The sequence below is a fragment of the Somniosus microcephalus genome, chromosome 20, assembly GCF_052327205.1.
Source record: "Somniosus microcephalus isolate GS21.2 chromosome 20, FLI_Smic_1.0, whole genome shotgun sequence".
Lineage (NCBI taxonomy): Eukaryota > Metazoa > Chordata > Chondrichthyes > Squaliformes > Somniosidae > Somniosus > Somniosus microcephalus.
In genome coordinates, this window is record NC_141006.1 from 56,975,452 (window position 1) to 56,992,939 (window position 17,488).

The 17,488-nt window shown below is 48.1% G+C and overlaps 1 protein-coding gene across 1 annotated transcript in view; it reads left to right on the plus strand.

The window, feature by feature from the left end:
• The window catches only part of LOC147103296 (uncharacterized), a 91,635-nt gene extending 74,478 nt beyond the window's left edge, over window positions 1–17,157 (plus strand). The window contains exons 17-21 of the mRNA XM_085962761.1: window positions 142–281; window positions 1,890–2,013; window positions 3,683–3,841; window positions 9,097–9,259; window positions 14,490–17,157. Of these exons, the coding sequence (XP_085818887.1) occupies window positions 142–281; window positions 1,890–2,013; window positions 3,683–3,841; window positions 9,097–9,259; window positions 14,490–14,578 (675 nt within the window). The 3' untranslated portion in view covers window positions 14,579–17,157. The remainder of the gene's footprint in view (window positions 1–141; window positions 282–1,889; window positions 2,014–3,682; window positions 3,842–9,096; window positions 9,260–14,489) is intronic.
• Window positions 17,158–17,488: the final 331 nt, after the last annotated feature.

The following is a 17,488-nucleotide window of genomic DNA, read 5'->3' on the forward strand; positions in this document are numbered from 1 at the left end:
TTAAAAAACATTCATATCCCTCTAGAATGAGCTGAGAAATGTAACCGAAAACCGATAGGATTTGTATCGGGGGGAGTGGAAGAGAAAGAGTAATGGCGGAGTTAGTGTGTGGTCCATTGCCTAACTGTCTGTCTCGAACAGGTCTTCTCCGAGCCTTTAATCACTTTGCATAGTTTGGAGAACTTTGAAGGAAAGGCGATTGAACTGGACTCGGATGTGAAGAATATGATCTCTGATGGGTACAACAGTTTGGTTATGTCTCTCCGTGTCAATGGTGGCATGTAAGTACGGAATGGATTTTGGTGAGCAGTACCTCTTTGACTCTCTTTGGAAAGTGAAGTATTTTTTTCCCCCCCGAGTGATTATTGACACCACTGTGTCAGCCAATGAGTTGGAGGTGGGTGCGGGACTTCCACTCATAGACTACAGCAAACCGAGTCTCCGAACTCATGACCGAAACTACAGCAAAGTCTCCCGATAAAAGCAGGATTATTTCTCCAGCAAAATGCAGTGAGTGGAGATTGGTTACATAATACAAATGATGTGTGTAAAATCAATCCCAGTCACTTGCAGCACTCCAGGTATGAGTAATTGGGGAGTTACCCAATCATCTCCATTCTGACCGGGAATAGTGGTGTCACTATATGCAGCTTTTTTCTTTGACAACCTCTGAATATGTGATCTTTGGATCTTGGAGTTTATACATTAGTTACCTGTGGTGCTGAGATTCAGACAGCGTTGCAGAGGTGAGTGAGGGAGAGGGTCTCGGAGTTTTCTGTCCAGTTCCTATCTAAGCCGTGTTGAGTGGGCAGGTGTTGGGCAAAGGCTATTATGGTACCTCCCACCAGAGGCTTTCAGTGGGGTCATCGCACCTGGGTGGCCCTCAGCAACTCCTGAAGGTCAGTTATGGAAGGCGCTGGGAACTTGGGAGCAGGGCCTGTGCCCAACGTAAGTGTTGAACCGGGAGACGCACAGGACAATTGGGGACGAGCAAAACAAAACTAGAATCTCGCCCCATCATGGTCAATTAATTTAATTTTAATCGCACAATACAGAAAGGAATCTTCCCACTTTAAAGGGGTTTATTTTACTATAGTGCTACCGATAGGTGATGCACAAGTTTCGTTAGGAGTGTTACTCACTTGTCTCCACTTACCCGATGCGCTGTTTTATGGGCCTCATGTATGGTTGCCAACTCTGGTTGGACACATTCTTGGAGGTGTCATCACATGACCTCCTGCCTCCAATCACCCCGCCCCCACACTCCCGCCATTGGTTGCCCGACATGTCCACCCTCGCGGCGCCCCCGCCTTCCCACGGCCAATTGGAAAGTGAACGGACTCTTCATTACCTGATTGGTTGATTCTTGACTCTCCGACAAACAGCCTTTCTTTCCATCTCCAATATTTCTATAACTAATAAACAAAGTTTGAAGAAAATGGGAAAAACCATAATTTTCTTTAATGCTCCTAAGAGTTTTCTCCCGAATGTTGCTCACAGCAGTGTTTTGGCGATTAATCTTCAATTCCCAGAGACTCCAGAACAACCCTGGATGGTTGGGAACCCTAGCCTCATGCTCTGTAGTTGGAACAGTCTCAGACTGTGGTTGGCTAAACGGCATGAGCTTATTCCGCGGGTCGGCCTGTGGGCATCGTGATATGGAGTGACGCCCTGGCACAAGTGGGCGGAATTACCAAACCCGTAAGCATTAACATCTCCGGCTTTCCTACTCTGTGTGATGCAATATTCCCAGGCACTCCCCACCCCGAACCAGTCTGTGACAGGCCGCACGGAGATCAGAACCCCAAAGGCTAAAGGGTATGAAGGGAGCTTGTTTTTATGACCACGCTGTGATTCACCCTCACCCTCTTTCTCTTTGCCGTCTGCAGCTGGGTGATATACGAGTACAGCAACTTCCGAGGTCGACAGGTGCTCCTGGAACCCATTGAGATTTCAAATTGGTCCAAGTACAGCAGCTTCAGCAGAATCGGATCCTTATCACCAGTCTTACAGGTTTGTGCAAGGACCACGCACTTCTTCTAAATCAGCAGACAAACCTCAATCCAACCCCAACCAAGTCAACATCACATGCTTGTTATAAATCAGCACCACAACCCCAACCAGATCCAGATTGCATTGTTATAAATCATCGGCCCTGCCTTCAACCTCTTCCACCCCGGTCAAGATCACATGCTTGTTATAAATTAGCAGCCCCTCTCATCCTTGCCCACCAGCTCAGTGGGTATGGGGCTAACCTGTGGAACTCCTCACCTCTAACCTTTAACCTGTGGAACTCCTCACCTTGCACCTGTGGAACTCCTCAACTGTAATGTATGGAACCCCTCACCTCTAAACTTTAACCTGTGGAACCCCTCACCTCTAACCTTTAACCTGTGGAACTCCTCACCTCTAACCTTTAACCTGTGGAACTCCTCACCTCGCACCTGTGGAACTCCTCAACTGTAATGTATGGAACCCCTCACTTCTAAACTTTAACCTGTGGAACCCCTCACCTCTAACCTGTGGAACCCCTCACCTCTAACCTTTAACCTGTGGAACTCCTCACCTCTAACCTTTAACCTGTGGAACTCCTCAACTGTAATGTATGGAACCCCTCACCTCTAACCTCTACCTGGGGAAACACTCACCCCTAACCTGTGGAACTGCTCACCTTCCCTGTCTTCACTTCCTCTTACAAGCAACTGGGGGGAGAAATTCGGTCGCACCCCCTTTGGGGTGCTAACTTCGCCGGGGTGCTACTTTTAGCATCCCGAAAAAATTAGCATCCCTGCGCCGTAAATTCAGTGGTAGCGCCCCAAGCAGGAGGCGGGGCGCTACTGGAAGCGCTTCACCTCCTTCCTGAGGCACTACAACTGAATATCGCAACGCTACGTGCAACAGCGCCACCGCGGTATTACAGGCCTCCCTCTCCTGATTAAAGAGGAGGGACCTAGCGCAGTGCGCACCGGGTCCCTGCTGGATCACCGGGGAGCGGGGTGCCAGGCAAACAGCCCGGCACTCGAGGAGCGCCGAGCTGAGCGATCATGGCCGGCACCCCGAAGAAAAAAGGGAAAGGGGGCAGGTGCTGGCAGTCGGCCAAAAAAAATGGCCGTCCGACACCTGCCCTTTAACTTGCGCCGCCGTGGTTGCAAAACTCTCCCTGATCCTGTCGGACATATTGTCCGGTGATAGGCCAGGGGGCGCAACTGAAATTTGTGGCCGGGGCGCTGCGCACGCGATGATATCATCGGTGGCGGCGCAGAGCCGCAGGGTGCTACCGGCTACCGCCGCTGCTAACCTCCCGCTGAATTTCATGGAGGCGTTAGCGGTGCCACGCCTGGGCGCTAGGGGCTGTGCGCCCAGTTAGTACCCCTAACGGGAGGCGCAAAGCAACCCATTTTTCTCCCCTAGCCTTTAAAACTCATGTTTGCTATCCCCCAAATCATGACTTTTGACCCGCCTCTTTTCCTCTCCTACTCATGGTGCCCCATACTCTGGGCCTCAGTCCTTCAGCTTCTTGTCTTCGAAGAACACCAGGTACACTGGCCTGAATCTCACTTTGCTGTTCCTCACAGTTCTGTTGTGCAACACCTAACGCAAGTACAAGGGCAGCAAAGAGAGACCATAAACTCGCTGCTCCAGCACTCTCGGGGTTAATGCTGAAGTGTCTTTGTGTTTACAGAAACGTGCATTTTTCCAAATCGAGAACAAAGAGACTAACGGGTTGCTGTCGGTTACTGTGTGTCAAGAGGATGTGAAGTCCGGGCGGGTCATCATCGCTCCTGAGAATAAGGAACTAGAGCAGCTCTGGTTCTATGAGAACGGGTTGCTGAAACCCAAGGTAAGATTAGAGCTACTGCATTACCATTGAATTTTTCGAAGAGGTAACAGAGAGTAGACATGAGGTTTGTCAAGCAAGACTCTCCCTTTTGAAATCCATCCTGACTATTCATTATTAAATTTTTGGTTTCTAGATGTTCTTCTATTTTCTCCTTTAGTAGGGAGGGATTCCATTATTTTTCCTACCACTGATGTTAAGCTGACTGGTCTATAATTCCCTGGACATGTTCTATCCCCCGTCTTAAATATAGGTATTACGTTAGCTAACCGCCAATCCTCTGGCACTACACCTTTTTCTAACGAATTAGTGAATATGTGTAGTAATGCCTCTGCTATCTCTTCCCTAGATTCTTTTAAAATGCATGGATACAATCCATCCGGAGCAGGGGTTTTATCCTCTTTGAGCTTGATTAGAGTCATAGTCATTACAGCATAGAAGGAGGCCATTCGGCCCATCGAGTCCGTGCCGGCTCTGTGTAGAGCAATCCAGTCAGTCCCATCCCCGCTCTATCCCCGTAACCCTGCAAGTTTATTTCCCTCAAGTGCCGATCCAATCATTGATCGTCTCCGCTTCCACCACCCTCGTCAGCAGCGAGTTCCAGGTCATCACCACTCGTTGCGTAAAAAAATTCTTCCTCACATCCCCCTGTATCTCTTGCCCAAAACCTTAAATCTGTGTCCCCTAGTCCTTGTACCATCAACTAATGGGAACAGCCTTTCTCTGTCTACCTTATCCAAACCCGTCATAATCTTGTACACCTCTACTAAATCTCCCCTCAACCTCCTTTGCTCCAAGGAGTACAACCCCAGCTTCTCCAACCTGTCCTTGTAAGTAAGATCCCCCATCCCCGGAACCATTCTGGTAAATCTCCTCTGCACCCTCTCAAGGACCTTCACATCCTTCCTAAAGTGTGGTGACCAGAACTGGATGCAATACTCCAGTTGTGGCCTAACCAGCGCTTTATAAAGGTTCAGCATAACTTCCCTGCTTTTGTACTCAATACCTCTATTTATGAAGCCCAAGATCCCATATGTTTTGCTAACCACTCTCTCAAAACGTCCTGCCACCTTCAAAGGTCTATGCACATGAACCCTCTGTCCCTGTGTCCCTGCACACTCTTTAAAACTGTGCCATTAAGTCTATATTGCCCCTCCCTATCCCTTCTGCCAGAATGCATCACCTCACACTTCTCTGTATTAAATTCCATCTGCCCATTCTGCTAGGCTATCTATGACCTGTTGCAGTCAATTGGTATCCTCCTCACTGTTTGCCACACCTCCAAGTTTGGTATCATTGGAAAATTTTGAAATTTTACTCTATATTCCAATATCCAAGTCATTTTTTTAATATATATATTTATATATTAAAAAAGCAGTGGCCCTAGCACTGACCCTTGGGGAACATTACTGTCTACCATCTGAAAAACAACCATTTACCACAACTCGCTGTTTTCTGTCTTTAAGCCAATTCCTTATCCAAGCTGACACTGACCCTCCTATTCCATGAGCCTCAATTTTGTTAACCAGCCTTCTGTGTGCTACTGTATTTTGTCAAACGCTTTCTTAAAATCCATATAGACAACATCCACTGCATCAGAAAATTCAATTAGATTAGTCAAACACGATCTGCCTTTTACAGATCTGTGCTGGCTCTCCTTACTTAACTTAAACCTCTCCAAGTACCTGTTAATTTTTTCCCCTGATTATTGTTTCTAAAACCTTACCCACCACTGATGTTAAACTGACCGCCTGTAGTTACTAGGATTGTCCTTACAACCTATCTTGAACAAGGGTGTCACATTTGCCACTTTCCAATCCTCTGGCACCTCCCCCATATCTAGGGAAGATTGGAAGATTATGGCAAGCCCTTCCACTATCTCCACCCCCACTTTCCTTAGCAACCTGCCCTTTATCTGCTCTAAGCATATCCAGCCTTTCCAGTACATCCTGTCCATCAATTTTCACCCCATCCATTACCTCTACTATCTCCACTTCTACTGATATTTTGTCAGCATCCTCTTCCTTAGTAAACACCGATACAAAGTACTCATTAAGTATTCTAGTCTTGCGCTGCGCCTCTAAGCATATATCACCTTCTTTGCCCCTAATCGGCCCCACCCCGCCTCTTACTACCCGCTTACTATTTACATGCCGGTAGAAGATTTTTGGGTTCCCTTTTATGTTAACCACCATTCTATTCTCATTGTCTCTCTTTGCCTTTTCACTTCCCCTCTCAACTTACTGTATTTGGTCAGGTTGAAGAATTCATCTGACATGCATCATACACCCTTTTTTTTGTTTCATCATATTCTCTATCTCACCCTTCATCCAAGGAGCCCTGGCTTTGGTTCCCTTACCTTTCCCTCTTGTTGGAATGTACCTAGCCTGCACTTGGAACATCTCCTCCTTAAAGATCACCCATTGTTCCATTAGTTTTTCCTGTCAATCTTTGGTTCCATTTTACCCTGGTTAGATTCCCGCTCATCCCATTGAAGTTAGCCCTCTTCCAATTTAGAAGTTCTACTTTAGCTTGTTCCTTGCTCTTCTCCATTACTAATCTAAACCTTATGATATGATCACTCTTACCCAAGTGTTCTCCCACAGACACTTGGTCCACTTGGCCCACCTCATTCCCCAGCACTAGATCCAGAAATGCCTCCTTCCTAGTTGGGCCGAGAACATACTAGTCAAGGAAGTTCTCCTGATCACATTTCAGAAATTCCTCCCCCTCCTTTCCCTTTACTCTAACATTATCTCAATCGATATTTGGGTAATTTAAGTCCCCCAATATCACCACTCTATAGTTCTTGCACATCTCTGTGATTTCCCTGCAGATTTGCTCCTCTATCTGTCTCTCACTATTTGATTAGTTTATTTAATATATCCCCTCTTTTTGTTTTAAATGCACTTATCTCATTACTAATCTCATCATCCAATGTCATGCCCACCTGGTCTATCTCCCTGGTAAATACTGAAGCAAAATAATTATTTAATATTTCTGCTATCGTTACCTGTGGTATTATCCTGTCTGTCCCTTAATGGTCCAATTCCCATTCCAATCTTTTTTTATTGATGTGCCTGTAAAATATTTTATTATTTTGTTTTATATTCCTTGATAATTTAATTTCATAGTTTCTCTTTGCCTTCCTAGTTTTTTTTGACTTCTCTCCTAATCTTTTCATAATCTCCCTTATCGTGCACTCCCCTACTGTCTATGCATTTAATGTATGCCTCTTCCCTTACCCTCAATTGTTCCATTTATTCATCCATGGAGTCTCATTAGTGTTTAGTTTGCTCTTACCTTTTAGCGGAATATATTGTTCCTGCACTCTGTTGAACACCATTTTAAAGGTTTTCCATTGCTGTTCTACATTGCTTTTTGTCAATATTGTTACCCACAAGTTCTATTCTCAGCCACTCAAAATCAGCTTTTCTCCAATCTATTACCCTGGTTTTTGTCATACTTATGTCCTTCTCACTTATCATCTTAAAGCATATTATATTATGGTCACTATTGCCTAGATGTTCCCCTGCTTCTCTTATCTGCTCTGGTCCATTGCCCATTACTAGATCCAATAGCGAATCTCCCCTTGTTGGGTTTTTTTACATATTGGGTTAGAAAGGAGTCCTGTACACATTGCAGGAACTCCACTCCCTTATCCTCTTTACCTACCTCTTCTGTCCAATTAATATTGGGGTAGTTGAAATCCCCCATGATTATTTTTCTATGTTTTTTACTCATTTCCCTAATTTGTCTGCATATTTCTTCCTCCACCTCCCTTCCACTATTAGGTGGTCTGTAGACTACATCTATTAGTATGATTGATCCTTTATTAACTTTTATCGCTATCCACATGGATTCTATTTTTGTCTTGCTGATATCTGCATCACTTTTTTCTACTGCCGTTATGTTATCCCTAATAGGTATAGCTACTCCACCTGCCCTTTTTCCCTCTCTATCTTTACTAAATATGTTATACCCTGCAATGTTTAATTCCCAGTCCTGATTTTTCTGCAGCCATGTCTCAGTAATCCCTACTATGTCTGGTTCCTCGCAATGTGTGATTGCCTCCAGCTCCCCTGTTTTATTACAGACACTGTGTGCATTGCTGTACAGTTTAACCCATTTTTAATAGGATTTCCTCTCACTTTATGGGTCCCATCCCGGTTCAGGTGGAGCCCGTCCCATCGGTATAGCTCCTTCCTGTCCCAGAACTGGTGCCAGTGTCCCATGAAAAGGAACCCCTCTTTCCCACACCAGCCCTTTAGCCATGTGTTAATTCTCCTGATCTGTCTGCTTCTATACTAATTTGCACATGGCTCGGGCAATAATCCAGAGATTATTACCCTCGAGGGCCTACTTTTTAATTTAGAGCCTAACTCCTGATACTCTTTCAGCAGGACCTCCTCCCTGATCCTACCTATGTCGTTTGTTCCAACTTGGACCACGACAACTGGATTTACTCCCTCCCTTTCCAAGTTCCTCTCCAGCTGCCGTGAGATATCCCTTACCGTGGTAGAGCCAGCATGGATTTGTTCAGGGCAAATCGTGTTTGACTAACTTGATTTGAGTTTTTGGATGAGGTAACAGAGAGGGTGGATGAGGGCAGTGCAGTTGATGTTGTGTATATGGACTTTTTCAAAAGGCATTTGATAAAATTGAAGCCCATGGGATAAAAGAGGCAGTAGCAGCATGGATACAAAATTGGCTAAGGGATAGAAAACAGAGTTGTGGTGAATGGCTGTTTTTCAGACTGGAGGGCGGTATATAGTGGCATTCCCCAGGGTTCAGTACTAGGACCACGGTTGTTTTTGATATATATTAATGACTTGGACTTGGGGGTACAGGGCACAATTTTGAAATTTGCAGATCATGTCTAATTCGAAAGATGGCACCTCCAACAGTGCAGCACCCACTCAGTACTGCACCGGAGTGACTTGAACCCACAATGTTCTGACTCAGGTGAGAGTGCTGCCCACTGAGCCACAGCTGATATCTGGGTGACAACAGGATTGGGCTCGAGTGTGATGCCCTCCGTGGTCAAATAGTCCAATGACGTTCACTTGCTAGACTTGCATTATCAAGAAGAGCTATTTGATACCAGAAGATAGCATGGTAACATTGGAACCTGTACCCCTGCTAGAGTCAATGGTAACAAAGGACCATAGTCTGTTTCGCACCCGATAAACAGATGAGCCTTTATTGTTCCTCGTTAAGTATCCTATTGAATGTTTCCTTTCCTCACCGTGTTGCAGTTCGCGCCGGACATGAGCCTTCAGACCATTGGCACAGTGAGTGATGCTGGAAGTAAGGTCGTGCTCTGGTCTGAGACACGAATACCGAGGCACTGCTGGACGTTTGGATTCAGCGGCACAATCCAAAGTCTCTTGTACAAGGGGTTTGTGCTCGACATCAAAGGTGAGTGTCCAGTAAACCGATGCTTTGTAAACACCGTGTCGAGTCCAGTCAACAGCTGCCTCCTTTTGCCATCAATGGTCCTAAATATCTAAATATTGGGAAGACGGAAGCCATTGGGCTCGAATTTTCAAGCCCCAAGGAGGCAGGTTTGGAGGCGGGAGTGGTGGGAAAATTGCAGGATCGGGGGACAGGAACCCATCCCGCCCCCAACCCGCCTCCGTGCCAATGTCCCAGGAGGCAGGTACCCGACCTGTGCTGGGAGCCGCCTCCCCGAGGCGGGAAGGGGATTAGTGCCAATTAACTGCCTGTTAACAAGTAGTTAACAGGCAGTTTTTTGCCTAATCCCTATTTTTAGCCCTGAAGTGTGGGTTTCCCGACGCCTCCGAACCACTCCAAGTTAGCGAGGCGGACCGTCGGGCTGAAGGGCTTGGAGGGGTCGAGATGTCCGTTGTGCAGGTGAGTGATGGGTGCATGTGTGCAGAGGTAAGTGTGTGAGGTAAGTGTAAAGTGTTTTAAGTTTTAGTTACCTTTACTTTCTCCTGCAGGCTTCCTCCCTTCAGTTCTCGGGAGTCCCTCAGCTCACCGGCACAGAAAGCAGAATGGCCGCTGAACTGTCAAAACCTGCAGCCTCTGCTTTCTGGTCTGGAGAGCTCTCTAGCTGAGTCTGAGTAGAAGGACCCAAGTTAGAAGACAGATTGTCAGTGTTTGACTGCTTCACAGAGCTGTCAAACGCTGATTTTTCATCTGTCAAAAGCTCTTGACAGATGAAATGTCAATCGCTGATGTCACCAGTAACCAGGTGTCCCTTAATTGGCCTGCTGAGCCCGCTGGGCGGGCTTAACAAGGTCAATCAAGGGAAAATAGCGTGGGTTGGCCACAAGTCGATGGAGGCGGGACTACAACCCAAAAAGTGGGAGTCCCGCCTCCAAAAGCTCCCCATTGACAAAATCCAACCCATTTGCCTTCGTTCCCCGCCACCCACTCCATTCCTCTTCCTGGCACCTGCCTGAGGCTGAACCAGACCGTTCACAACCTTGGTGTCGTATTTGACCCCGAGATGAGCTTCAGACCACAAATCCATGCCATCACCAAGACCTCCAAACCTCGTCTGACTTCAACCCTTGCCTCAGCCCATCTGCTGCTGAAACCCTCACCCTTGCCTCTGTTACCTCCAGACTTGACTATTCCAACGCTCCCCTGGCTAGCCTCCCATCTTCCACCCTCCGTAAACTTGAACTCATCCAAAACTCTGCTGCCCGTGTCCTAATTCGCACCGAGTCCCGTTCACCCATCACCCCTGTGCTCGCTGACCTACATTGGCTCCTGCTCCGGCAACGCCTCAATTTTAAAATTCTCATCTTTGTTTTCAAATCGCTCCATAGCCTCACCCTTCCCTATTTCTGTAACCTCCACCAGCACTACAACCCTACGAGTTCTCTGCGCTCCTCCAAATCTGGCCTCTTGCGCATCCCTGATTTTAATCGCTCCACCATTGGTGGCCGTGCCTTCAGCTGCCTAGGCCCTAAGGGGGAAAAGTTCATTAGCGACCATTTTGGGTCACTAACATCGCCTGGCCGCTAAATTTAGCACCCGGCGAAAAATAACGTCGCCAATCACTGACTTCAGTTTTAGCGCCCCAAGAGGGAGGTGGAGCGCTAATTCAAGCGTTCCACTTCTTTCTTGGAGTGCTAACCTCGAATATACGCACTGGGCCACGTAGCGCTGCCGCATGGAAGGGCTCTTCCCTTCATTAAAGGGGAGGGCCCAAGCCCATGGCTCTGCAGGGCCCTACCTGGACCACCAGGGTATGGGGTGCCGTGCCAGCAGAGTGCCGGGCTGCCAGATCGTGGCACGGACCCCGCGTTCAAAGACGCAACAGGCTGCGACAAGTAAGTCGACCGATATTTTTTTTCCCCCGCCCGCCACCTCCCCTTTACTTAGCGCCCCGCCAGCCTCCGTTTCCGTCCCCTTGAATTGGTCGCTGTCATCACCCATCGCAGATTCAAGGGGCGGGGGCCAATTTTGCAGGCGGGGCGAAAATGGGGTGCTGCGCGCGGTGATGACGTCGTCATCGCAGAGCGGGGCGCTACCGGTTACCGCCGCCGCTAAACTGAATTCAGCAGGAGTCGTTGGCGGCGCCGCACCCGGGCAAATGCACCAAATTTCTAGCCCATAGTTCTGTCATTCCCTCCCTAAGCCTCACTGCTTCTCTATCTCTTTCCTCCTTTAAAGCCTACCTCTTTGACGAAGCTTTTGGTTATCTGTTCTAATATCTCCTTGCGTGGCTCTGTGTCAAATTTTGTTTGATAATGCCCTGTAAACGCCTTGGGGCGTTTTGCTACGCTAATGGCGCTATATAAATACAAGTTATTTGTTTGTTGTCCTGATTTGATTTGTCACGCTGCATATCCGGCATCCAGTATTGGGTAAGTAGTAAATTTTCTCCAACTAAATATTCGGAAGAAGGAAGCCATTGCCTTTGATCCCCGCCAGGAACACTGTTCCCCGCCATCGACTCCATCTCTCTCCCTGACCACTGTCTGAGGCTGAACCAGACCATTCACAACCTTGGTGTCTTATTTGACCCCAAGATGAGCTTCCGACCACGTATCCACTTCATCACCAAGATCGCCTATTTCCACCTCTGTAACATCGCCCGTCTCTGCCCCTGCCCCAGCTCATCTGCCGCTGAAACCCTCACCCATGCCTTTGTTACCTCTAGACCATTCCAACGCACTCCTGGCCGGCCTCCAACCTTCCACCCTACGTAAACTTGAGCTCATCTGAAACTCTGCGGCCCGTATCCTAACTCGCACCGTGTCCCGTTCACCCATCGCCCCCTGTGCTCACTGCCCCGTGTCCTAACTCGCACCGTGTCCCGTTCACCCACCACCCCTGTGCTCACTGCCCGTGTCCTAACTCGCACCGTGTCCCGTTCACCCATCACCCCTGTGCTCGCTGACCGTGTCCTAACTCGCACCGTGTCCCGTTCACCCATCACCCCTGTGCTCGCTGACCGTGTCCTAACTCGCACCGTGTCCCGTTCACCCATCACCCCTGTGCTCGCTGACTGTGTCCTAACTCGCATCGTGTCCCGTTCACCCATCACCCCTGTGCTCGCTGACCGTGTCCTAACTCGCACCGTGTCCCGTTCACCCATCACCCCTGTGCTCGCTGACCGTGTCCTAACTTGCACCGTGTCCCGTTCACCCATCACCCCTGTGCTCGCTGCCCGTATCCTAACTCGCACCGTGTCCCGTTCACCCATCACCCCTGTGCTCGCTGCCCGTATCCTAACTCACACCGTGTCCCGTTCACCCACCACCCCTGTGCTCGCTGCCCGTATCCTAACTCGCACCGTGTCCCGTTCACCCATCACCCCTGTGCTCGCTGACCGTGTCCTAGCTCGCACCGTGTCCCGTTCACCTACCACCCCTGTGCTCGCTGACCTACATTGGCTCCCAGTCCGGCTACAACTTGATTTTAAAATGTCTTAATGTCTCCTTATGTGATTCAGAGTCAAAATCTGTTGATTACGCTCCTGTGAAGTACCTTGGGACGTTTTACTATGTTAAAGGTGCTGTATAAATGCAAGTTGTTGTTGTCCTCACCCTCACACCTTCCTCTACTGATGTGCTCAGCCTCACCACCTCCTCCGTCACTAAGCTTGCCTCCTGAGAAGTTAATTTTCTTCTTTCATGCCAAGTACTTGCTCAGCCCTCAACAACCCGTAACTCTATAAAACTCTGGTCCATTCCAGACTTCAGCGCTACTCCCATCTCTTCTATCTCCTCTCAGCAAAGGCACAAAAGCTTCCGGTCGCCTGTCATTTTAATTCACCGCTCCATTCCCACTCGGACCTCACCGTCCTTGGCCTCTTGTATTGTTCCACGGAAGCTCAACGTAAACTCGAGGAACAGCACCTCATCTTCCGATTAGGCACTCTGCAGCCTTCCGGACTCAATATCGAGTTCAACAATTTCAGATCATAACCTCGGCCCCTATTACACATTTTTCCTTGTAATTTTTCCACTCCTTTTTCCCCCCCCCCCCCTTTCCTTTTGTTTCTCTCTCACACCTGGCAGCTATCTCTTGCCCTGCCAGTACACTGTACACTTAATCTCAGCCTATTACCATCTCGTCTAGCTCTTTTGTTTCTTTCACTTCTTTTGTCCGATCGCAGCCCTGCCTTCGATCTAATTTCTTTTCTTTTCAGTTTTGAAGAAAGGTTCGACCCGAAACGTCAACTCAAATTTCTCTCCACGGATGTTGCCTGACCTGCTGAGTTTTTCCACCATTTTCTGTTGTTATTTTGCACAGAAGAGCTTGTTTTCTGATAGCTGGTCCAGCCTCCCAATTTATTTTACTCTCCCCATCACTTGTTGGCATCCTGCACTCTGAGGCCTTGACTGCTTACCTAGGTTTTGCAATTTAAAACAAAATTACATCTCGTATCAAACTAAGCGGAATGAAGAGGCTACACTTCAGCAACCGAGTACAGCCACTTCTTGTGTTTGAGAGATCAATAAAATCCATTGATGCTAGTTGATAGGAACATAAAGCACAGTATGAGTAAAAGCCATGTGGCCCATCAGTCCTGTTCGTTCCACTTGGCCCATGTACACTCTACCCTATCATGGCCGCTACCCCATCTATTTAATCTCCTTCCACAGCTCATGTACATGCTGACGTAAGAAAACTACTAAGCACTTGGTTTGAGTGTAAAACAAGGCTTTAATCAACTGTTTCACAACCATGAGTTCTAGTTACACCACTAGTTCCTGGTTACAAATACGTCCTGAGCAAGCTGGGCCCACTCCCGAGTATTTATACTTTCCTTGGACGGTGCCACCAGCTGGCCGCCCAGTGTTATCTCATGAGTCATTTCTACATGAATGGTAAGATTCATGACACATGCACTGCACGACCCTGTTCCCAATCACATATTCCTGCCCGTCTCTCCCACCTCCTCGGCTCCAGGGTAGGGGAAATGGTTTCTTCTGATCTTCAGTCCCGGTAGGGTCCAATTCCCCCCAGGTCTGTACCAAGTCAACTGATCCTTACCCGGGATAGCAGTCGAGAGGTGGCCTGCCGCTGTTCATGGCGAGGTAACCAAGTGAAGGTGCAGTGCTTTTAGGAGAAAACGAGCGAGAAAATCTCTGTGTGCTTGAGTAGCGTGCCCACCGTGTTAGTCAGCCTGCTGACATGGTTCTTGTCTCCTTCACTTTAGGCGGGAAGTCTTACGACCAGGACAACGCGGTGATCTGTAGACACGAAGAGCCGAATCCGGCTCAACTGTGGGAGATTCAGATGCTGTAACAACACGAACTACTGAAGAGAAAATTGCTCAGACCCTGACACAAGAACCATCCTCCTCTCCAGCCACCCTCTCCGCTGCTCCCTCCCTAGAAGAACCTTTGATGTCTGCACCGCCTCACTCTCTTGGGGGTGGGTGGAAGGGAGAGCTTGTTCCCTATTTACTAACAGATGCCCTCTGAGCAGGTTCCACATCCCCCAGAAAATTACAGAAACCAGAAAACAACCCCAAGCACATGTGTGATACTTCATTACAACTGTTTCCATCTTTACAGCCCCCTTTACCTGCAGAGAACACCCCCCCCCCCCCGCCTCCTCAGAGTACTGGAGAGTGGAATGGGGAGGAGGAGGTTAGGCAACTGAAAAGGGTCAGAAGGGGGCAAAAGCACAGGCCAAGGGGAGGGCCTTGAGCAGTGTTCTAATCTAACATTTTAATCCATTGAAAGCTTAGAATTTCTCACCGGGAATTCAAGCTCAGAAATCCATGGATCCTGGGAGAAGAAATGGGACAGAGTGATTGGGGAGTCAGAGGGAACTGCGTATTTTTAAAAAACTTTTATTGCAGTTTCAATGCACTAGTCAGAAATAACTATCATCAAAATTACCTACACCCATGTGTAACATTCTCGCTCTGTTATTTAAAGGGCGGAGTTTATTTTAAATGGTTTCTTGCTTCTGATACAATGGCAGACAGAGGAATATTACACAAACACAAACAATCGCTCACCCACTAACACCAATATGTTCTTGGGGTGTGGGTGACGTGGGCAAGGCCGGCATTTATTGCCCTTCCTTTGTTGCCCTGCGACCATTCAGAGTCAACGGCACAGTGTGGGACTGGAGTCACATGTAGGTCAGACCGGGTAAGGGTGACGGGTTCCCTTCCCTGAAGGACTTTAGTGAACCAGTTGGGTTTTTGCAACAATCCATCCCGTAGTTATCAAACCACAAATTATCAGGTTTATTAAATTCAGGTTCACAGCTTGCTATCATTGGATTTGAATTCCTAAACCCTGTGGCTGGTCCAGTACCATGACTACTAGGCTGTCATACTCCAGTTCAAGACAGTATTGGTATAGTGTGTGGTATATCTGGGGCACTGTACAGAATACAGAGGGGGAGGAGAGGGAGGGGACGTTCTTGATGGAATATTCAGATATGGACTTGTGATGAATCAAATGGACTTTTCTTAGTTCAGACTTTTATATCCTTATAGTGAATACAGGAAGTGCAGTCACTATATCCAGAGTACCACCCCTTTTCCTGTTTGGCTAATCCCCAAGTCCAAGCTATTCTCTTAGTGTAGCCAATGCTTACACACCCAAGGAACTGGCAGCAGTGTCGCTCACATACAGGCTCAGGTTTTGCTTATAGCCCTGTGTTTGGGAGTCCTGCTGCATTCAATTCCCAATCCCATTTATGGTTTCCAACTCTGGTTCCAACTCAGCACTTGGGAACTGTACCCCAGTGAGAGTCAGTGTCTGTAGAACTGTACCCCAGTGAGAGTCAGTGCCCGTGGAACTGTACCCCAGTGAGAGTCAGTGCCCGTGGAACTGTACCCCAGTGAGAGTCAGTGCCTGTGGAACTGTACCCCAGGGAGAGTCAGTGCCTGTGGAACTGTACCCCAGTGAGAGTCAGTGCCTGTGGAACTGTACCCCAATGATGGTCAATGCCTGTGGAACTGTACCCCAGTGAGAGTCAGTGCCTGTGGAACTGTACCCCAGTGAGAGTCAATGCCTGTGGAATTGTACCCCAGTGAGAGTCCGTGCCTGTAGAACTGTACCCCAGTGAGTGTCCGTGCCTGTAGAACTGTACCCCAGTGAGAGTCAGTGCCCATCGAACTGTACCCCAGTGAGAGTCAGTGCCTGTGGAACTGTACCCCAGTGAGAGTCAGTGCCTGTGGAACTGTACCCCAGTGAGAGTCAGTGCCTGTAGAACTGTACCCCAGTGAGAGTCAGTGCCTGTAGAACTGTACCCCAGTGAGAGTCAGTGCCTGTAGAACTGTACCCCAGTGAGAGTCAGTGCCCATCGAACTGTACCCCAGTGAGAGTCAGTGCCCATCGAACTGTACCCCAGTGAGAGTCAATGCCTGTGGAACTGTACCCCAGTGAGAGTCAGTGCCTGTGGAACTGTACCCCAGTGAGAGTCAGTGCCTGTAGAACTGTACCCCAGTGAGAGTCAGTGCCCGTGGAACTGTACCCCAGTGAGAGTCAGTGCCTGTGGAACTGTACCGCAGTGAGAGTCAGTGCCTGTGGAACTGTACCCCAGTGAGAGTCAGTGCCTGTGGAATGTGAGAAGTTCACTGTGTGAGGTGCTGCTGCCTTTTAGTTTAGGCCACTGCCTCAGGATATCTGGCTTGGTATAGTTTAGAATTTATGCAAGAAATTCCAATTTAAATATGATTTGTGCTGTTGGGGCACATTCAGTGCCGCTGCCAATTATTTTATATATTACTGGGACAAAATGGGTATTCACTTATTATAAGAGTTTTATGGGTGGCACTTAATTATATAAGCAAAAGATCAACAATTCTATGTAAAAATGCAGTAGATGTGGTATTCTATATAAAATATCTATTTTTACTTGGTGTGATTACAGTCTCTCTACTTTTACTATGTAATAAAATTTGGTGATGCCTCTAGATTAAAGAGGGGAAAATTCAGTCCAGGTATCTTCCTCTAGATTGAGGCAGTGACCCCAGGGAAAGGGCGTGTGCATAAAGATCAACCTTAGGCCTAGTGGTGAAGGCCTCTGCCACTCGATCCTCCTGCTCAAACTATCACAAAGGGAGAGAGATCTGGGGTGAGCCCTGCAGAAAGCTGGATCCCAGCCCCTTCTGGAGAGGAGCGGGAAGAAAACATTGGGGACGATTTGCTGATGTCGGAGGAGGCGGGTTTGGAGGCAGGAAAGGCA